At 44.9% G+C, this 22,655-nt stretch overlaps 2 protein-coding genes across 2 annotated transcripts; one reads left to right on the top strand and one right to left on the bottom strand.

The window, feature by feature from the left end:
* Positions 1-9,024: 9,024 nt before the first annotated feature.
* Positions 9,025-14,267, top strand: LOC133892636 (uncharacterized). The gene is made up of 3 exons (XM_062333524.1): positions 9,025-9,437; positions 9,534-11,233; positions 13,662-14,267. The coding sequence occupies exons 2-3, from the start codon at positions 9,602-9,604 to the stop codon at positions 13,992-13,994; spliced, it is 1,965 nt and encodes a 654-aa protein (XP_062189508.1). The 5' UTR covers positions 9,025-9,437; positions 9,534-9,601; the 3' UTR covers positions 13,995-14,267.
* Positions 14,268-16,601: 2,334 nt separating this feature from the next.
* On the bottom strand, positions 16,602-21,861 carry LOC133892548 (histone-lysine N-methyltransferase family member SUVH2-like). Its single transcript, XM_062333399.1, has 2 exons — positions 19,442-21,861; positions 16,602-17,477 (listed from the first exon to the last, which is right to left on the bottom strand). Exon 1 carries the CDS (start codon positions 21,580-21,582, stop codon positions 19,558-19,560), a length of 2,025 nt encoding a protein of 674 aa, XP_062189383.1. The 5' UTR covers positions 21,583-21,861; the 3' UTR covers positions 16,602-17,477; positions 19,442-19,557.
* Between the last annotated feature and the right edge of the window lie 794 nt (positions 21,862-22,655).

Below are 22,655 nucleotides of genomic sequence, written 5' to 3'. Positions count from 1 at the left end.
ATCTTGATAGCGTTGTTTCCATAGTATGACCCATTTCCACAGCTATAAATAAGGAAAATTGAGGTTGTCTGTTCTCACCCCATTTCCTTCCTTTCTCCCTACACACTACCTAGTAGAAACTTGTAGACCTTGAAACCATAGCCTCCACTCCACCGTCATCTCCAAACCAATGTCCAAAAATCAAAGGAGTAAGACCTCTCACCCAAAGGTCTCTCGCCATGGTTCCACCCGGTATCATCATCATTTCCCCTAACGAGGAGGAATCAAGTGAAAGGCCTAGGAGGAGAGGGAATCGAATATCCGTTGGAGGTCATCGACCTTTCACCCACCACCTCCGGCGTTTCCTTGATGCCAACACCGTGGAACGAGCGACATAGGAATCGATGACGAGGGTCACATAGGAGGGAGATGAAAATGGTGGTGATCTTGATGATATCATCGACCAAGTCGCCAATGGGGTCTTTAGCGATGGAGCCCCTGAGCCTCCAGCAGTGAAGAAAGCACGATCATCTTCTCCATCAATAATCGCCAAATCGCCTCTAGCGGGGCCTTCACCTCAGCCACTCTCCCTGGCCCTTATGCTAGCCGGTGGCCAGTCCCCAGGGCGATCAGCTGCCACCCCAAAGAGGAGCAGAAAAGGTACCTCAACTTGTTCAAGGGCAAGTAGGGGTCCACATACTTCTAAACTCTTGGAAGTGGTGAATCTTCACTATTTGTAAGAGCTAGGCGGATCCTTTCTGTCAACTTTGCGCTAGCCACGTAGGTTAGAAAGAGAAAAATATGTAATAGGATAGTCAATCTGATCAAAATGTAATCGACCTAATTTCAAGTTACGTTAACTATAATGAAACTATCGGAGTTAGTCGATGTTCTACAAGTGTTCGAATATCTCGTTGTTTGGAGTAGATAATTGTACTGATCTAGGTCGAGTAACCTCGACTACTATGTAGGTTCCTTCCCACTTAGGTGATAACTTATGGCACCTAGCCTGTTTCTGCACATTTCATAGAACAAGGTCCCCAGCAATGAGTTTCCTAGGCTAGATTTTCTGACTATGTGCTTGTTGATACTTGACCGCTCGAATGGATACTCGATCCCAGTACTCCTCTGGTAGATTGATATCGTCCGCTCGTAACTGCTCTTGCCCTTCTTCTGAGTAACTTTTCACTCGCAACGATCCACACTATAATTCAGTCGGAAGCACTGTCTTTGCTCTGTAAACTAAAAAGAAAGGAGTTTCATCAGTGGCCTTGTTAGTCGAAGTATGAATGGTCCATAGCACCGAGGGAAGTTCTTTCACCTAGCATTTTAAGTAAGCTTTAAACTTGTCAAAACAGGAGTTTTGATACCCTACAAGACTATACCATTGGCACGCTCAACCTGACCGATACTTTGAGAGTGAGTTACTGAAGTGAAACAAGTTTTTATGCCAAATTCTTCACATTATGCAGTAAAGATCCCGCTTCTAAACTAGCTACCATTGTCTATAATTATCCGCTCTTCATGAACTTCTTAGTCGCTTTTACGGTTATCTTTTCCACGGGTTCGACCTCGATCCACTTAGTGAATGTGTCTATAGCTACAAATAAGAATTTCAAACCACTTTGGGCCCTTGGGAATGGTTCTAGGATATCCAAGTCCAAGACATAGAAAGGCCAAGAAAGAGGAATTATTTATAGAGCTTAGGCTGGTCGAGTGATTTACCTTCCAAAAAAATTGGTAGTTTTCACTCTTTTTGACCAGCTCGGAAGCATCCTGGAGGACAATCGGCCAAAAGAATCTTTGGTGAAAATTCTTTCTGACCAAGGTGCGATAAGACGCATGATTACCACACATGCCTCTAGGGATATCAAGCAATATCTTATTGCCCTCTTCCTGAGTGATGCACTTCATTAAGATTCTGTTACTCCCCATTCGATAAAGCTTGCCATCTATCAAAGCGTATAACTTGGACTTACAAGCAATTTTCTCTATAGACACATCGTCGTCAAGTATCTTTTGACCTTCGAGATATGCTCGGAATAGAGTCATCCAAGTCGGTTCGTGTTTGAGAAGTGCAACTATCGTGTCTGTGGATCCTGCCTCACTGACCTGACTAGATTACTGGCCGAGTTGGGCAGCATCTGAGCTTGAAACTATCGAGATAGCTAGTTTAAGGAGTTTCTTGACAAATACTCCTGCAGGTGTTGGAGAACGGAAGGAAGCAAGCCTGGCGAGTTCGTCAACGGTGGAATTGTCTTCTTCGGATGTGCGTGACTTTCAGCCTTTCAAACCGTTGCTCGAGCTTTCATACCTTGTTCAAATAAGCCGTCATGTTATCGTCTAAGCACTGGTACTCCTTTTGTACTTGGTTTACAACTAGCTTTGAGTCCCCTTTCGCGAGTAGTCACCTGATTCCAAGCGATATAGCTATGCAGAGTCTGCTTACCAGTCCTTCGTACTCCGTAACATTGTTGGAAGCTTTAAATTCTAATTGAATGACATACCTAAGTTCATCACCCGTTCAAAATTTGAGTACGATGCCAGCCCCCAAGCCTTGAAGCGTAAGCAATCAGTCGAAGAAGAGCGCCCAGTGATCCTCGACCAAGTTCAGCTTTATTTCCTCAACATTTGTCCATTCGGTAATGAATTCAGCTAATACTCCTAACTTGATGCTCGTACGCGGTGCATAGTTTACCTCTAACTCATTGAGCTCGACTACCCATTGCGTTATTCATCCAGTAGCATCCCTATTGCGTATAACATCCTTCAGCAGATATGTCATCATGATGGTGATCTTGTGCGCTTGGAAATAATATCATAGCTTCTGGGAAGTCATTAGGACGGCATATAGCAACTTCTGCACTTGTGGGTATCATAGTTTAGCATCATGTATGACTTCGCTTATGTAGTAAACCGGCTTCTGGATCTTAGCCTTCTTCTCGCGGCATTCCCGTTCGACCACCAGAACCATACGACTTTTGGGGTAGCTGCAATGTACAAAAAGAACTCTTTTTTCATTAGGTGGGGTTAGAATCAACAGAGACAATAAATACCTTTTTAATTCTTGAAACACCTCCGCCTCTTCCGTCCACTCGAATCGGTAGTTCTTCTTCAGAAGCTTGAAGAAGGGCATCCCTCGCTCGCCCATCTTGGAGATGAATCGACTAATGGCTGCTATGCATCCTATCAATTTTTGAACTTCCTTCAGTGTTAGAGGTGACCGCATCTAGTCGAGAGCCTCGATTTTGCCCGGATTGGCCTCGATGCCATGAGTTGACACAAGGAAGTCGAGAAGCTTGCTAAACAGAACGCCAAACGTGCACTTCTTGGGGTTAAGCATCACATGGTATTTCCTGAGGTTGTCGAATATTTCCTTAAAGTCAACAATCAATACATCTTTAGTTCTAGGCTTGACTATAATATCATTGACATAAAATTCAATGTTGCGCCCAATTTGGGGCTGTAAACAATTCTGAATACACCGTTGATAAGTAGTACCAGTATTCTTTAAATCAAAAGATATTTTTACATAGCAAAATGCACCCAAAGGAGTAATAAAAGCAATTTTCTCTTAATTCTCTATCCCCATGCTAATTTGGTGATACCCCGAATAGACATATAGAAAACATAGCAATTTATAACCCACCATAGAGTCAATAATCTAGTCGATGCGAGGAAGAGGAAAAGGATCCTTAGGATAAGATTTGTTGAGGTCGGTGAAATCGACACACATTCTCCACTTGCTATTGGTTTTTTTTACAAGAACAGGGTTTGCGAGCAACATAGGATGACAAACCTCTCGAATGAAGCCCACTTTTAGGAGTTTGCCATCCTCCTCTTGGATGGCTTGCTTTCTGTCTTTCGCAAATCTTCGCTGCTTCTGCACTATAGGTTTAGTGTCGGGTTTCATAGCTAGTCGATGCACGATCACCTTCCTAGGGACTCCAGGCATATCAAACGATTGTCATGCAAACACATCTTGGTTTGACCAGAGGAAAGTAATGAGCTCGAGTTCCTATTTAGGATCAAGGTTGACCCCTATCTTGGTTGTCTTGGTAGTTCAGATGGGTCAAGGGGAACTGCCTTGTCACCACCACTTGCCTTCTTGTCCTTAGCACCATTGGTGTTCTCTCCTTTGGTGGTGTCGTCGGAATGGGAGGACTTGGTGAGGCTCATGAGTTTAGAGTCCTTGATCTTGGCGGCGGCTTGATGCTTCTGGCACTTGGACTCCGTGCCTTTCAAAGTGATTGTCACTTGGCAGAAATATTTGACCATATTCAGGCTCTGCTTGTCACATTTAACTACTGTGTGTTGGTCTCTCTTGATGGTTATGACCCCTTTAGGGTTTGGGATCTTGAGCATCTGGTATGCGTAGTGTACTGCAGCCATGAACCTACTGAGCATTGGGCAGCCTAGGATCATATTGTAGGCTGTCTCGAAGTTCGTAACATCGAAAGTTAATTTTTCTATATGGAAGTTGTCGGGTTCGCCAAATGTGACCGACAGCTCGATCTGGCCAAGGGACATGGTCGATGAGTTCAGAATTATATCGTGGAAGGGTCCAGCTCCTTTCTTGAGCTACGACCTTTCGATCTCCATCTTGTTTAAGGTCTTGACGAAGATGAGGTTAAGCGAACTACCCCCGTCGACCAAGGTCCGAGAAACTTTGATGTTGAGGATAGTTTGCTGGACCACAACTGGATACCGACCCGAGTGTGGAACTGTGTCTAGACGGTCAGCTTGATCGAAGGTGATCTTGACTTCTGACCACTTGTGGTAACAAGGAGGCCTGATTGATGCTAGATTGACCTCCCTTTCGACTGCCTTGTACTGTCTTTTGGACTCATATGAGGCGGATCCTCTGAAAATGTGCACCAAGCTTTGATCAACCTCATGGAATTTGGGCTTGTCATCTTAGCATCTGGCTTGGCCTGTTTGCTGTGATACTTAGCAATGGCAGCCTTGAGCTTATCATCAACATTCTTTTTAATTGCATGGTATTCGTCAAAGTCGTGTTGGTTGATCCGATGGATGGGACACCACTTCCCACCACCTCGGCTCAAGCCTTTGTTATCTCCGGTATTGCATGACTTGCTCCTATCGATCACAGCTATAGTCATGTCTAGACCCTTGTGCTTGTCACTAGGTTTATTCTTTTTCCCCTCATTCTTCGAGGACTCGGGATTATCCTTACAAGGTTGAGGATTCTTGGCGTATACCTAGGCTTCGGCACGCTTTGCAAACTTATCGGCCAACTCGAAGAGCTCCTTAACTGTATGAATCTTCCGGGTAGCCAACTTCCCGACCAAATCCGTGTTCTTGACGCCTTGCTTGAAGGTGATGATGACTCACTCATTGGAGAAGTTCGGGATCGTATTACACCTGTCACTAAACTTGCGAATCAAATCTCGAAGGGATTCTTCCTTACCCTGATTCAGCTGATGAAGATCATTTTTTGTCCCCGGGCGCTCGAACATACACTTGAAGTTTGCGATAAATTGAGCATTTAGCTCAGCCCATGATCGAATCGAGTTAGGCGGCAAGTTTAGCAATCAAGACCTCGTAGGTCCATCAAGGGTGGTTAATAGATAATTGGCCATCACCCTGTTGTCACCACCGGCTACTCTAATAACAGTGGTATAGATACGCAGCCACTTGTTAGGGTTGAGCTTCCCATTGTACTTTTGAATCATACCCGTTTAGAAATTTTTGGGCCATCATATCGACTGAAGCTCATGCATGAAAGCTTCGCAGCCTTCATCGAATTCCTCGAGAGGAGATGGTGAAGAATTATCACACCTGTTCTTTCGACCAAGGGAGCCACGTCGATCATCTCGTCTCGGAGATCTATGGTCGTTGTACCAATGATCATCCTCACGGCGTTCCTCGCGATGGTTGTCTATCACTCTCTGTAGATCGTGTCGATCGTAAAGAATGTGATTCCTTAAGTTTTCCTAATCTCCACGTCTATGGATAAAACAATTACAATTCAGCCTAGATGGTTGTGCTCAAATTCGACTACCCTAGCTTCTCGTCTGCAATCCCGTGGGGATGCCCGCGTCCGTTGCTCCTTGAGCAAGCACCTTGCCGACTGGGGTGCCTAGAGCCACTAGGTTTATTTGCTCGAGCTGCTTGGACTTGATCTGCATCGAGTAGGGTCTTAAGTTGGTTGACCATCGGGGTCCATAGATTTGTCGAATCCAACTCAAGGAAAAATATTAGAATCATGTGGGCGCCCTGAACAATGGCCTCCGGGGTACTGAAAACACCGCCACCCAGGCTTATCTGTGGTCAGACCAATGTCACTCCATGATTGCTATCTTGAGGGAGTTCGTTCCTTGATCTCTGATGCACTGTTGGTGGAGGTGTATCCACAGGAAGTCATCGTTGAAGATCAGGATGAACTTGACCTCCTGTAGTCCGTCAATGAAGAGTTATATTAGGAGAGTGCACGACGCTAGCGCCTCGTGGCATCAGTTCCTGCAGCACTGGGTCTTCAGGGATTTTTGCATCATCGTTCATCACAACATTTGGATCTTCAGCGTTCTGCTCGATGGGTGCATCACTAGATCTAGCCATAAACACGAATAGATCTGTTTGATTGCTCTAGTCGTCAATGGAGCCGCCATTGTCACTTTTCTGACTTCCGTAGTCTCTATCGGTGTCCATGAACTGGAGAACATTAGGCTCCTTGGGATCCCAGTTGAGGTGCCCCACCTCGCGATATGCGTCCAATGGGCTGGACTCGAGAATACCAGTGTGGATCAATCCACCCTGATTGTCCCAACAGTAAATTATAGTTCTAAAGGTGATCTCAGAGATGACAGGAGGTGATTCGAAGGTAACTGTCATGGACTCAAAGTGGTCGTAGAAACCGGTGTTTTAGAATCTGACGCGGATGCACACTTGAGACATGATCGATCCTGAAAAACAGAAAAAGGCCCATAACTGGCGTGCCAACTGTCGAAGATTTGTTTCTGACAATGTATTTATAATTAGACTGGGGTACCTTAAAGATCAGAGATCGAGCACAAAATAAGACACACGATGTAGACGGATTCAGCCCCTGGCTGGAGTAATATCCTATATCTACAGGAGGTTGATGTATATGTATTCTCTAGACCAATTATAAGAAGTAGATCAGATCTAAACTAAACTAGAAGTGAAGTTGCCGCGTATCTCCTATGGTCTTAATGCATACGTCGAGTTGAGTTGTGTTGAACTGCTCTAGGATGTCAAAGTTATGGGGTTATATAGGCCCTATCACTATCCTGAATCCTACAGTGATCGATGAGGAGTTTCCCGTCTTGTTGATTAAGACAAGGCAGCCGAATCCATCTTGGATATTAGTCGTACTCGAGTCGGTTAACTCGATCGAGACCTTCCTAGTATGAGCTTTCGTGATCTCTGAGTATACCGGATCCCGCAGATTCAGATCCGCAATATCTGGAGTCGTTAAATATACGAACAAGACATCATATCTATATATAATGTGCTTCTTATATGTATATACTTATAGTTAGATATTTGACAAGGACAATACGGCATGCATGGTGTTTAACCAGTTGGACCTCAAGGGTTCCTCGGGAATTTGCCAAACAAGTGGCTTAATTCCCATATAAACTTAAAAAAACCATCACTCTAAGTCTCTAAGCATAGCATTATTCTTTTGAAACACATTAACGTACTCAACATGTAGTTGAAACAGACACCACGGATGAAACACCACTCCTCATGCATGGTGCACACCATATATACATCATACAATGATGCGAGCTGCTAGCGTCCAGACGTCCGATGGATCGAACGTTTTAATGGTTTGTTGCAATATCGAAAAATAATATTTGCAACATCTGAAGTCAACGTTTACAACATAAAAAAGCACCAAAATAGCTCATTGTATGTATTTGATTATGAGAAAAAAAATTCCTACCGCAACATCCCGTCATGTTACACGTAATATTTTTAGGCAAAACCCATATCATCACTTGACCTTGAGTTCACGTAAGAGATCTTAAGTGAGCTTGACTCCTTGTGCAATCGTACTAAAATATGACATGAAAAGGGTCCCAGATTCTGTAAATTGAGTTTCTTACCCTCTAAATATATCAACCGCCCTAAACAATTGCAACATTCAAAAATTGCTACTACAACATCTCAAAATAAATATTGCAACATCCCAAAGCACCTGATACAACATCAAAAGAAGCTAATCCAATTGCAACATCCCAATACTTCATGTTGCAAAAGTTGTTTCCGATTGCTGCACATATTGAATTAAAATATTGCAACGTAAATTTTATACTGCAAATATTCTATTCGATCTTGACCTGAATCATACAAATAACATCAAAGAATAAATGAAAGTAACTCCAATATTTTGGATTTAATCTTACAGCAAACCAAAAGAATTATTAAAATATCGAAACTCACATGTTGAACATATCTGATTAAGAGGCATACATAATAAACAGATGAAGGGTTGCAACAAATCGAATAGGATCTCATTCAACATGGAGAAAATATGACATAATCAGCAAAGAGAAGATAGAGGAAACAAAATCGGAGACCTCAATACACACTTGGAAGCAAAGTGGTCCACACAAAGCTCCACTCATAACCTTGCAAGGCAGGTTGATGGTCTTCCATACTCCAATCGTAGCCTTAGAGGCTTCAATCGTAAGCTCAAATTAATTTCTCGTAGCTCCAATCGTGACCTTCTAAGATAGGAATGAGCAAGAGGATGGAAGCTCGAGCTTTGCGAGATGCAAGCGAGTAATACGGTGATCGTGCGACCAGCACATGCAGTGCGCAGGGCTACGAGGGATGAAGTCAAGTGAAACAGAAGGGATTTGCAAGAGCAAACTGAGATTGAAATAGTTAGAGCTTACGTGAATAAGAACGCGCTCGGACGTATGAATCTTAGCATTTTCGTACAATGATACAGCAAGCCGCCGAAAATTGCAAACGGCCACAAATCGACAATTTATTGTCGGATAATGAGCGGCGTGGTAAATTGCGTGATGCAAAGCATGCATACAGATGCAGCACAAAATCGCATAACAGAACGGTTCTCCTTTGCCAAAGAAACGGAAGAAATGCGTAGAGATAGAAGAAGGGAGAGCGGGGGAAAAAAACAAAAGTTCTTCCCCCTTCCCTCTTTCTCACTTTCCAATCCCGCCTCCCCTAGCTAGGCTGCTTCTGCTGTCCCTCTCCCTCTATACCCCAATCTCCATCTCTCTCTCTCTCTAGATTCCAATACTTTCCTTTGTTCCTGGGCAAGGCCATCTTGAGGGGAGGCTCTGGCCAGTCTACTCTAGCCTGGGTCTAGAGAGAGGAGAGAGAAGAGAAGGAGTATGGAGTAATACAACAGCAGCCGAGGCAGGAGAGAGAGGAGAGAACCCCGAAGAGGCAAGGCAAGAAGCTGGAAGAAACCCCAAGATTGGGGGCGATTGGTAAGCAAGAAAGGAAGTTTTTTTTGTTCTTATTTCATTGGATGATTGATTTCCTCACCCATTCCGCTCAATTCTTTGCTTCTGCTGCTGTTGCAGATCAGGGCGAGCAGCAGTAGAGGCGTTTCTTGGATTCGCGCCGTTTCTTGGGGGTTGGTTCGACGGCGATGGCTGGCATGGACGCGGACAGGTACGCGCACAGCCTGGCGCACCACGCCGTGGCGACGCGGGACCACGCCGCGCTGCGCCGCGTGCTGGACGCGCTCCCGCGGGCGCGGAGGCCCGAGGAGATCCGGACGGAGGCGGACTCCATCGCGGAGGAGGCCCGGGCGGAGGCCGTATCGGCCGTCATCGACCGTCGCGACGTCCCCGGCCGCGAGACGCCGCTCCACCTCGCCGTCCGCCACGGTGACGCCGCGGCGGCCGAGATGCTCATGGCGGCCGGCGCCGACTGGAGCCTGCAGAACGAGCAGGGCTGGAGCGCGCTACAGGAGGCCATCTGCGCGCGCGAGGAGGCGCTGGCGCGCGTCATCGTGCGCCACTACCAGCCCCTCGCCTGGGCCAAGTGGTGCCGCCGCCTGCCCCGCGTCGTCGCCGCCATGCGCCGGATGCGGGACTTCTACATGGAGATCACGTTCCACTTTGAGAGCTCCGTCATCCCCTTCATCTCCCGCATCGCGCCCTCCGACACCTACAGGGTCTGGAAGCGCGGAGCCAACCTTCGCGCCGACATGACGCTCGCCGGCTTCGATGGCTTCAAGATCCAGCGCTCCGACCAGACCATACTCTTTCTCGGGGAGGGGTCGGAGGACGGCAAGGTTCCACCAGGGTCGCTGTGTATGATCAACCACAAGGATAAGGAGATTATGAACGCACTGGATGGGGCTGGTGCGCCGGCCTCGGATGTGGAGGTCCAGCAGGAGGTCACCGCAATGTCGCAGACCAACATCTTCCGTCCGGGTATTGACGTCACCCAAGCCATTCTGCTCCCGCAGCTCACATGGCGGCGGCAGGAGAGGACAGAGGCTGTTGGTCCATGGAAAGCCAAGGTGTATGACATGCACCATGTGGTGGTCAGCGTGAAGTCAAGGAGGGTCCCTGGTGCGATGACGGATGAGGAATTCCTCTCAGCTTGCAATGAGAATGACACAGAGAGTGAGGGGTTTGATGATGTTCTAACTGAGGAGGAGAAGAAGCAGTTGGAGGCTGCACTTAAGATAGATTCTCCAGATGGTGTCGGCGAAGACCAGTCCAACTCATTTGCTGGCCCTAGACATAGTTGCTTTGAGCCGAGGGAGAGGGAGATACCGATTGAGGACATGAGCGTTTCTGGAAATGGGGAGAGTAAGCCTGATAAGAAAGGTTGGTTTAGTAATTGGGCAAAGAGAAGTCAGGTTAGCAAGCAGGAGGGGACAAAGAAGATTGCACCTCCTAGGAGTTCGCTCTGTGTAGATGAGAAGGTGAGTGACCTCCTCGCTGAATCGCCATCAAATGTACAAACGAGACCAGGAAGGCATTCAGTAGATGTAGTAAGAACAGATGACATCAGAAGGGTAAAGGAAAGGGATCATTGGAAACCTGCTGCTTCTGCAGAGAATGGGCATAGGCGCAAAGAAAGTACCAAAGAAAGCGAGTATAAGAAAGGTCTACGGCCTGTTCTCTGGCTTTCTCCAAACTTCCCTCTTCGGACTGAGGAGCTCCTGCCGTTGCTTGATATTCTTGCAAACAAGGTGAAGGCAATCTGTCGTTTGAGGGATCTACTTACAACAAAACTGCCTCCAGGAACATTTCCAGTCAAGGTATGGCCTTTTAGATATTTCATGATGCAATATCTTCGCCATAATTATATTTCCCCCCCCCCCCCCCCAATGTGTGTACCGTTTAATGTTGGTTGTCAAAGCTTTAGTAACCCTGTGGTTGCTTGATTGTTTGACGATAGTTCAATATTCTTTAGCCTTTACTATGTTGGTTATGGTATCTGTCATATTTGCGATTCCAATTTTTTAGAATTGTAACTCCTTAATTATAATCACATTTAGGAAAAAAATCACCATCATATTAAATTATTGCCACTTGCATGGTTGAAGACATGCTTATTCATTGATACTTGTGGTTTCTTTTCTTTCATGAACCTGAGATCCTTGTGGGCACATTTAGCTGTATATTGTTGGTAACAGTTAATAGTAAAGAAAGTGATTTCTTGGTTTTTGGGTGGGTTCCACAGTGTGTATGAAACGTAATTGCTTTAGTCTGATATTAATTCCAAGAGAGCCCCTATGCAGTTACGCCTTTCCACTTGTATGGCTGTTCTTTCCTGAAACTTTTCTATCCTGCATTGTGCTATAAAACAATAATGATATGAGGCGTAGCACTTTTTGACACTTGTAACCATGTAACATGCAGGCTCTATGGTAATAGAATAGGATAAAGTAGGTCGCAAGGTTGATGTACTTATATCATCAGGCTTTTCTGCTTTGCTAGATGTTTGGTATTCTCTACATCAATGAATCAATGCAGCATATCATATTTGGACAATCCCTTTTTTGTTTGTTGATTGCTTAAATTCATACCAATTACCACTTTAATGGTCACTTAAAAATATTTGAGGATAAGTTTTTTTTTACATGTTTGTTTCCTTTTCTGATAGCTGCCAACTTCTGTTACCCATATCATTCATACCTAGCTAAGGTAGTCCTACACCACTGTAGTAGTCTGACTGTGGCTTAGGTTTATGGTGTTTGGAAGTTTTTTCTGTTGGTTTGTGGCTAGTTAGGTGGTTTGTTAGCTCAGACACCATAGATATAACAGAACTGCTTTAGACATACCATATTTAGTAGGCATAAAAATGTGTAAAGCTGTCTATTATTTTGAAAAGCTTCTATTTGCTGAAAGCATCTTGAAGAGTTACTCGTCTTTTGAATTAGGATATAATATCAGGCCTAACGTTCCAACGCAATGTATGGGCTTCTATGCTGTGCCTCCTCACAGCTCATTCCGTACAGTTTTAGTTAGTTATTGGTAGGTACTCCCTCCATTTCTTTTTATAAGGTGCACTTGCATTTCTAGATTCAAACTTCATAATCTTTGACCATTTAATTAGCTTAATAATTTGTAGATTTTGTGATGCAAAATTGGTGCCATTGGATTCAAATTCGAACTACTTTCACTTAATCATGATTTTTTAGGGGAAACTTAATCTTGATTTGTTGTCATGAGCAATGTAACATATGAGATATTAACAGTCAAAATATAGCCTGTGAGACCACAACGAGTCAAACCGCGCCTTACACTTTGAAATGGAGGGAGTAATAACTTTGCGGTCAGTAGCAATTCCTTCCGTTTCTGTCTATTTCTGATGGCAACGTATCAGATGATACTATTACACCGATTCTGTTTTCTTATCATTGGTGTAGTTCGACATGGCGCCTTGGTATCTTTAAAACAGTATATGTCAAGTAGGGAGCATTCGTTTGCTATTTTGTTGGAAAGGGCCAGGAAAACCCCTATGAGGGCTACCAGAGAGAACCCAGGAGCAAAGAACAGAAGATGAGTGAAATTGGGGAGAAAAAATTAAGAATAAAAGATTTCACAAACAAACACTATTGTCTAGTGTTACCACATACTAATAAGAAATAATCGAATGCAGAGCCTCAAAATCTGTTCACTCAGTTTTCAACCGAAAGTGCTCTCTTAGATGGTTGCCCTTCAAATAATTTCTTTCTTTGAAATTACTATTGGTGCACGTACGCCTGGTAACAACTTTCTGTAGCATGTGTCAGCATGCTCTAGAAGCAGATAGCAGGAAAGAGTGGACACTGGGCAAACACAAAAGGAGAAAAATGTAAAAAACATGTTGACACATTTATCTGGGATTCTGGGTATCAAGTTTCAACTCGAATTTATGGAAATTCATCTTAAACTATTCGATTATCTGGTGATGTATGTATTCTAGTTCAAATCTTGATACGATACAGTATATTATCTGACATTGTTGATATTAACAGTTCTAATATCACATCAAACAATGATGGTAAGTATGCGTCTTTATCTGTTGCTAAACAAAAAGAATAGTGCATGTTTAGAGGATACCTACGTTAACTGCACAGTAATGCTCTATTGCTCTTTATCTGTTGAGTAATTATTTGCTGTTTCTTGTATCCTTGGTGCTTTTTATGTCAATGTAATGACTAATGAATGTGTAACTAAGTAACTAGTTATTTTTCTCAGGTTGCCATTCCAGTTGTACCTACAATCAGGGTGCTTGTGACATTCACAAAGTTTGAAGAGCTACAGCCACTAGAGGAGTTCACCACACCTCCTTCAAGCCCTGACAATAGCAAGAGCCCAGCGGTACAGTCTTCTTCAAGTTCCTGGATTCAGTGGATCAAGGCTCCTTACCGCCAGAACTTCTCGACAACACCAGGGCCGAGCAGCCGTGTGGAGGACATCCAGGACCCATTTGTCATTCCTTCTGATTACGTCTGGACAACACCTAAAGAGAAGAAAAAGAAGACACAAGAAAACAAGAACAAGTCGAAGAAAGGCAGAAATGGGGCATAGATAGATAGCATTGGTGGGGGGTTTAAGTTATGTTGTGGGCGAAAAGAGCAATACTCGGTGATGTCCTCCGGTCTAACAGGAAGGATGAGTGGAAGATTTGAAGATTTCGACTGGCTTCAGGTGTCTGATGTCGAATGTCAAGAACCGACCCCTTGTCTTCTTTCATTGTGTTAACAGATTTGTTCGTAACATTCTTTCGTTTAACCCAAATCATTTCAGTCCCAATTATTATTGCAGCATCTCGGTAGATTTTGAATGTAGTGGCTTCCGATATTGCTGTTGTGTTGGTGCTTTTAAGCTATTGCCTGGATCTCGCATTTTTACCGTGCCAACCATCGATACCATATGTCTATGTTTGAATGGTACAAATTCTGTTTGATTGTTATGCTACTTTCTGGACCTTTTGGGATCCTTTCCAGCGCACAGGCACGGCTTTGAGCTTCCATATGAATTTTGTACTGCAGTGTTAGGAAGGCATCAAGGACTGAGGCAGTACGATTGTGTTCTAAGGACTATGAGGCAGTACAACGCTGTTCTTTTCTCTGTTGTATTTTTTTAAAAGAACCATAGTCATCCATGCTGAAAAGAAGACATTGTTGCATTGGTAATAAATGAATTTAACGTGACTCTTGTGGGTTTCAGTTGTAACGTGACTTTTGTCAGAGTGTACTGTCCATACACCAGCAGTTGATAATTTTCATGCACTCGAGCTTTAATTTTGCTGTGTCATTTTAGGTATCTCCATATCTGGGGCCATCCAGATGGAACATAAAATAATTGCCTCTATTTTTTTTATAGGTGTTTAATTTTATAATGGTTTTGAACCTGCTGTCATTCATAGAGAGAAAGCACTGATAGAAGATCTTTACAATTTCTCCTGATCGTATTTTAGCTGTTGCTTTGCGTTTTTTTATTGATATTTCATCTACTTCAACAGTGCATATAAAACCTTTCCTGATGCAAAAGGGTTTAAACAATTCTTTAATACGGATGTTTTATAGAATACCACACAGAACATGAACATTGTTTGTTGATTGGGACTCCGGTTGCAACCTGCACACGGAACATGAACTTTTTTTTTTTTTTTGCCGTTGAGGTGGCGCTCTGATTTTTTTTTGGGGGGGGGGGGGGGTTGAGATTTGCTGCAGCAGTGCTTAATAGCAGTGCTGAAGGCACAATTCTTAATAGTTATTCTTATTTTCCTGTAGTTTTGCAATCTTTTATTTGCACGTGTTCCTACTACATTCATATGTTACTTAGATTTAAGAGTGGCAGTGGGCTAGATCAGGTTGAGGTCCTATAGGTTTTAGACTAGGTGAGGGCGGGTTTGGGTGTAGAACCCACCCTGCGGAGTTATCGGGTCAGGGTCTGGTCTGAGTCAGGGCGAGTTAGACTAGTTTTGCACCAGCGGGTGCCCCACAGGCCCCGAATATAGACTAACTTGGCCTTTGTCCACTCGTGTGTCTCGGCCACTCATGCGTCATAGCCCACTTGCGCATCTCGATCCTTATCTGCTCAGCAGCTCGTCTATGAGATTACGACTTGACCGCTCGTCTATGGCGCCACCTCCACAAGCCATAGGAGTACCGACACGATCGAGCTTCTCCCCTGCTAGCTGGAGCGTTTGAGTGGAGAGAGGGGATCAGCTCCGTGTGGTTGGGGCAGTGGCCACCCGAAGGAGCATATGGCGGCGCCGCGAAGTTCCTCGCGTGCTGGTTCTGAGCAAGACTGGACGACAGCTGCGTGGTGAAGCTTCTCGCATGCATGCTAGAGCTAGACGACCCGTGCAACGGTGGAGTCACAGAGACGCCTCATTCAATACCACATTGGCTAGCGCCGTCGACTCGCTGAGCACCTCATTCGGAGCCTTTGTAGCTGCCGGTGGCGTCGAAGGCTTCGCCCCGCACAATGACGGCAACACATCTTTCACCACCACATCCGCTGCCACCAGCAACGCCTCGCAAGCCACAACAACCCCAACCTACACGAGAAATCCCAAACCGTATCAGGAACTCGCGACGGCAGAGTGGGAAAAGATAGCTCAGGTTTCGGGTCCCCGTTAGGTCTCATGTCCTCATCGGGGTGATTGCACCTGATTTAATTTTCGGTGTCAAGTTGGGTTTCATGTTTCGAGTTTCGAGTCAGATACGTTCTTACTCCACCCGGCCCTAACCTAACCTGTTGTCACCCCTACTCAGATTCATGTATCTTTTTAACCTAGCTTTCCAAATACGCATCAATTTCTAATATTTTCTTTGCTCCTAATATTGCTTATCATGTAGATTATGGTGATTTCGGTCTTGTAGGCTCATGTTTCACTTACCCGGGCCTTGGGCTTGTTAGCCCTTATAATTTCGGTTTTATAGACCTTCCATATCAATTATTTATATTGATATATTCATGGGCCTGGGCGTTGGGCTTGTTAACTCATGTTTCACTTACCGTTAGGCCTTGGGCTTGTTAGGCCTTATAATTGCTCCTAATGCATTTGACGTTTGTTTTGGCATGTGGCTCGGAAAAAAAAAAGTCATCCAACAAAATGACAGATAATATAGAGTTGCCAATAGCAGCAGAAAAGAAGAAAAAAAAATGAGGGAATAACGTAGGTTGCTGCAAAATAACAACCAAACACCGATTATGGTGCGAATAATATTGCCGTTATCTGGCAATCAGTTACAGTGATTACTCATGGGTAAACCTCAAGGATCTCTCAAGCTGGCTCATGGCGTGATGGGGCTTTAACCTGACAAAACTTGAGCTCAACGGTCTCTAAAATTTAGACCCTGAGCAACTAAGCAAGACAATAGATGAAGACGCAACAGCAGGAGCCTAACCGAACAGGCAACCTTCATTGTGAGTGGAAAATTCTACATCACCAGGACAATATCCAATTGTCCATCACAGCCTGAATAGCAGTTCGCCTATGTCCGGAATACACCGGTAGCTTGACAGTGCCAGCCCCCAGCATCACCGATAGGTCCACATTGTTGCTCTCTGGTTTTCCACGGAACGAAAGACGCAGTGACCTGGTATAGGAAGCAATGCAGTATTCTGCAAAACAAAAATAGACACTATCCCTGCAAATAATTTCCTCCTACAGACCTCATTTCGCAAATTCTTCAGTTCCTTGATCTGGACAAGGCTGGCCCACTTGTGGTACCACCATTTACCAACAGAAGTGGGCAGACTTCCAGCTAGATAATATACAGATATATGTACATAAGGAGTTCGGTAGCAATAGCAGTAAAACGAAGGCTAAGACTGAAACTCAGGGCCTGCCATGACAAACGTCCAACAGCAGCAAACATCATGTTTCAAAGGCGAGTACCTCTCCGAAATTGGTTAGTCACTGAGGTTATCACGCAAAATATACAATGAGTGGCGGATGTCCAGTCAATGACAATGAGTTGGAGTTTGGCCCTCCTTATGTGTGCCTGCCACCAGCACTGGTACGTCGTCCCAAATGGACCCTCCATTATTGGACTGAAACAAGAAGGATATCGTCAAGTTAAGGACTTCTAAAGATAATTATTGACAAGAATTAGTATTGGCATGTAAAGAAACAGTTAGCTAAAATTTACAATAAAAGGGGCAAACAATACACAACTATTTTTTGGATAAACAGGAGTTGACAACTTGACATCAAATATGCTTCAGACTGAAATCAATTTGCACATTTAGTAACAAAATTACCACTAAGAATATTTGAATATAGCCCAAATGACAAGACAAAAGAACAAATAGGACAATAATGTGCAGAAATAATATGAAGTGCAAAACTACAGTAAAAAGTACAGAACATTAATGTGCCGAAAAAAATGTGTATGAAGCAATAGACATTTTTTGGACAAACATGAGTTGACATCAGGTATATGAGTAGATGTTCAATTAAATCAGTAAGTGGCAATAGTCTAAAATTGTGGATGTTTCAAAATATACATGTGGCAATAGCATACACATGGAACAATCAATGATTAACAATACTTTTGGCTGGAAAGAGACATTGGGTATGAGTGAGTATGGGTTATTTGATTGGTCACAAATATTTGAACCATATTTTATCTCAAGGGAATATACAATTGAAATTAGAAGTCTGCAAAGCAATAAAAGAAAATGTTTCTAAGGCTCATACTTCTTATCTATGTTCTATGAATGGAACAGATGGTAATATAGTGTGCTACCATGCCAAATGCATTTGAACCTCTGGTTAGCCAACAGACAGTACATCTTTTATACTATATGAAAAAGGAGGAAAACGTATACACTAATCCAAGTAGCATTTTTGACAATACTTTTGGCTGATAGGATAAGATCATGCCACGATAATATGTTCCTGAGACCTTAGTTCACTAAATGAACATTGCAGTGCAGCTTTATTAAGGTGACTTGGGAACACTCATCAATCTTATAGTAAAGAAAATGGGTGCTGATTCTGATTGTGACAGTTTTGACATCAGTCCTACGAACCCAATAATCTTCTTGTACAAATAATTGAACCCATGCAACCTGGTTTCTTTGGCTGCTGACCATGGAAAACAAAATATTTCTAATGTCACAATCTATTATAGTGCACAACACATAATAGCAATCTGTGATGCCTAGCAGGATCAAAGGTTTTTTCGTATGCAGGTTATGGCCAGCCAGCTGCACAAGACAACTACTTCCCCCTTTGGCGACAGCTCGAGGCTCATCCTCGAGCTGCGGTGGTGGCCAAGGCTGCAACCCTTGGAAGCCCCACACCAAAGGAAGCATGGAATTTAGTTCACCAGTATTAATTGCTACAAAGTTCTGTTAAAATTTGACAGTTTAGCATCAGGACTATTTATCACCACTCATCAATCTCTGGTATCATAGGTATTCTTGAAGAAATTTGACAGTTTAGCATCAGGACTCTTCATATATAGGAAAAAATTGCATATCCAGGTTCCGGAAACTGTGCAAACAAAAGGGGAAAAAAAACTAGAGATTATCACGATACCTGGAGCTGGCTATGCAATAAAATCATTATCTTTCTAACTGAAGAAAATAAAAATCAATTGTGTCTATTCAGATATGCTATGGTGCTATGTGCAGACAACTAGCAAGGGCCAAGGCAATGCATGTGTGTGCATTCAGGGACAATTAGTTTACAAATTAGGCAGTTTAATAAATGCATGACATACAATCTTTTGAGGAATCGCCGCATGGATTTATGAACCATGGCAATCATTAAATCAGCAATGAGGTAGATAAAGTAGGATAACAATAAGAGGCAAAACAGTACCTTGCACTATAAATAGTGTAGATCTATATTACATAGGGAAATGAAATGCAAAAATCAGCAGTACACGTGGAACTTAGCCACATAGATAACTAATGTTCTGAACGGAATTATGGATACCTACTTCCAAAAAACAATCCTATGAAGTACAGAATAAACAAGCCACATGAAGAATTAGGAGAATTACCAGCACAGGAAATTTCAGTCAGCGGTCACCTTGATGATCCCCAAGTGAAGCATTATGAAAACTTCAAAAAGAAAGGGAAAACAAAGAGGGTATTGCCTTCTAAATAGGTACTCCAGCTACATGGTTAACTTTCCCACCCATTCATCGATCATTCCATAGTCAATGCTTAGCTCCCTCAATGGCGGAATGTTCTCCATGGCAAAGATCATGAGGTGGGGATAAGAAGCATTGTAATGATCAAACAACGCAAACTGGACAAACACATTTGGACTGCAACTGTGGCTGAAATAACAAGCCACGTTCCTCGCCCGTGACACATCAATTGTAAAGTTCAACTCAGGCACAGCAGGATGATCTGGTGCCACATACTCAGGATTCACATCAGATATATCACCCCAATCCAACCATCTTGGAGGGAACCTGTTTGGACGCACCAAGCAATCGCCATTCGCAGCCACAATCTCTGACTGCTGATGAGTAAGCACAATCCCACTAAACTCACAAATGAACGTGCCCGCCTTAATGAGATCCAAAGACCGAACTCCCCACCCGGTCTCCCTTGATCGGAACACCTCAAGCCTATGCTGAAGCCCCTTCTGACTGACCCTGTTGGGGCAACTAGGTGGACACCTGCAGTATGGCCCACACTCATATACCAGCGGTTTGCCTCGTAGCAGGACTCCGGCCTTATCATAAGCAAACTCACCTCCATTCCTACCTGCACAGTTACATCCAATTGAGCAATTCTCGGCACAATCGCAACCACCACCACCCTCAGCAAACTTCCCTTGGACAGCAGAGGTTGGAAATATTGGGCGTGCCAGGTACTCGAACAAGAGTGGGTCCTGATCATCATCAACATCGTTATAGAGTGCAACTGGCGTGATATCTCGGCCCATGGAAATATCAAAGCTCAAATACCCTGTTGGCCGCACAGCAAACACATCCACCTTGAGCTGTTCAGCTACTCGATAATTCACAGTACCCATGGGTTCTTGCCCCTCAATGCGCAGCATTTTGTACTTATAAACACCAAACCCGGCTTTGCCACGGTCGAGCCAGTAATCAATGACCTTGTAGAGGCCATCATAGAAATAGACCTTGCCGACAGGGCTGCGTCTTAATTTGACAGCACGGATTACACGGATCTCAATACCATAAACCATGCTGCGCTCAAGGGCAAGGTTGCCGCCCTCGAGCTTCTGATCGATGCAGTGCTTGTGGAGGTTGGGGTCACGGCCGCCATGGCCCGTGTACACAAGTATATCACCACGGTCATCGTCATCCTCATACCCACCAGACACAATTATGGATGTGGCTATTGGCTCACCTGAGGCAGACCGCCCTGCGGTGACGTAGTCTATTCCCGCCTGCACCTGGCCATGGAGCCCGAGCACGCAGAGCTCCATGCGGAAGAAGAAGGCGTCCCCCACCGAGATCCCTGGGATCGGCCCCACGATGCGGCGGTCGCGGTTGAGCCAGAGGTCGTGGTCGCCCATGAGGGCCGCGGCGCGCAGGTCCGCGCGGACGCGGCGCCGGTCCCCGCCGACGCCTGGGAGCCCAAGCGCCTCCGCACGCTCGTCGTCCCTCAGCAGCAGCCCGCGGAGGCACTCGAAGGTGATGCGCGCCCGGCGCACGAGGTCGCGGAAGTAGATCTGGTCCCGCACGCCGAGCGAGGATACCCGCACGAGCTCCGACGACCGCGGCCGACGCTTCTTCACGGCGGACCCGGACGCGGGCTGCACCATCGCGGGGGGGCCCGTCTGCGGCCCAGGCGCAGGTACGATCGCCCCGGCCCCCGCCGACGAGAGGTAGAGGCTCGCGAGGCGGTAGTACTCCCGGAGGAGGGCATCCTCTTCCGGGTTCGGCGGCAGCGACTGCAGAGGCGTCATCACCGCCGCGGACGACAGGTCAGGCGTTGCCGGTGGCGGAGGCGCCGAGGCCGCAGCAGCCGCCGCCGACACCGGCTGCGGCGGGGACGGGGGCGGGGGCGCAGGCAGCGGCAGGGGGCCGCGCTCCGGTGACGCCGGCTCCGACTTGGGCTCCTTCTTGAGGAACGGCAGGAAGTTGAGGTCGATGGAGTCGGACGACCCGGCCGGAGACGACGGCGGCGACGACGACGGCGAGGACTCCATCTCCATTTGCTACAACCACAAACCAAAACCACCCTCGCCTCCGCGAACTCACCGGGGAGGGACGCTCCTCGTAATTCCCCAACCCCTCGTGGCGCGTGGCGGAGAAGGCGAGGTGGATGGGAGGGCGGACGAGGGCGGTTGTCGGGGGTGGATTTCACCAACTGCTGAGGTGACGTTGGTGGAGGGGAGAAGGAAAATGGCGACGGAGGGACAGGTGCGAAATCTCCAAAATGGAGCGCCCTTTGCCGGGGCTCGAACGAACCGCAAAATTAATTCGGTGAGGAGAATAAAAGTCTGAGATAATCTTCGAGAGGAATTCTAAAAATTCACATCTTATAATATTATTTTTTTTATGTTTCCATCTTTAATAGATATCATATTTCTTATCTTTCATTACTCACCTCTTCTTCCATATTCGCTGCATATTCAGCATAACGACGGAACATACTACAGTAGGCGCATAATCTGTCCCGACGATATTACTGTAGCAGCAGAAAAATTTGATTTAGAACTTGCGTTGAACAGGGATACGATGCAGAGAAAAATACATTTTACTGTAGTAGGAAGAAAAAAAAGTACACACGCTGTCTCTGTTGGAGTTGGCCTAGGCCTGAGCGCCCGCACCTCCTCGTGCTTTCCACAGTCACTGATAAGTAGGCTCATGAACAACTGGTTGGTCCTTCGAGAAGAAAAAGGCTTTTAATACTGGTTCGTACTCTGGGATAGTGTAGGGTCACTTTTGATATATGACATACAAACACATCGGGTTGTGAACCTATGTCCCGTTCGATTTAAGAAGAGATAAATACATAATAATTATATAGATGAATATAAATTGCTACTGAAAGAGAGAGACAGATTATAAGGGTTATCACTTATATACTTATTTTTCTATTTTACTATAGAAAATTAGTCTTTGATTAATTATTGTCAAATGAGACCTGTCTTTTTAACATTTTGTCTGTTATATGAACTTTGAATTATATGGCGCATCGGTTTAGATCTTTAGGTCATCTTCGGTAGCTATTTTAAATTTTCATCTTTAAAAATATTATTATAGCATCCCTTATCACTATTAC

The sequence above is a fragment of the Phragmites australis genome, chromosome 15, assembly GCF_958298935.1.
Source record: "Phragmites australis chromosome 15, lpPhrAust1.1, whole genome shotgun sequence".
NCBI classification, from domain to species: domain Eukaryota; kingdom Viridiplantae; phylum Streptophyta; class Magnoliopsida; order Poales; family Poaceae; genus Phragmites; species Phragmites australis.
Note: the sequence above shows the minus strand (reverse complement) of the source record. Positions and strands in the feature narration are given on the sequence as shown.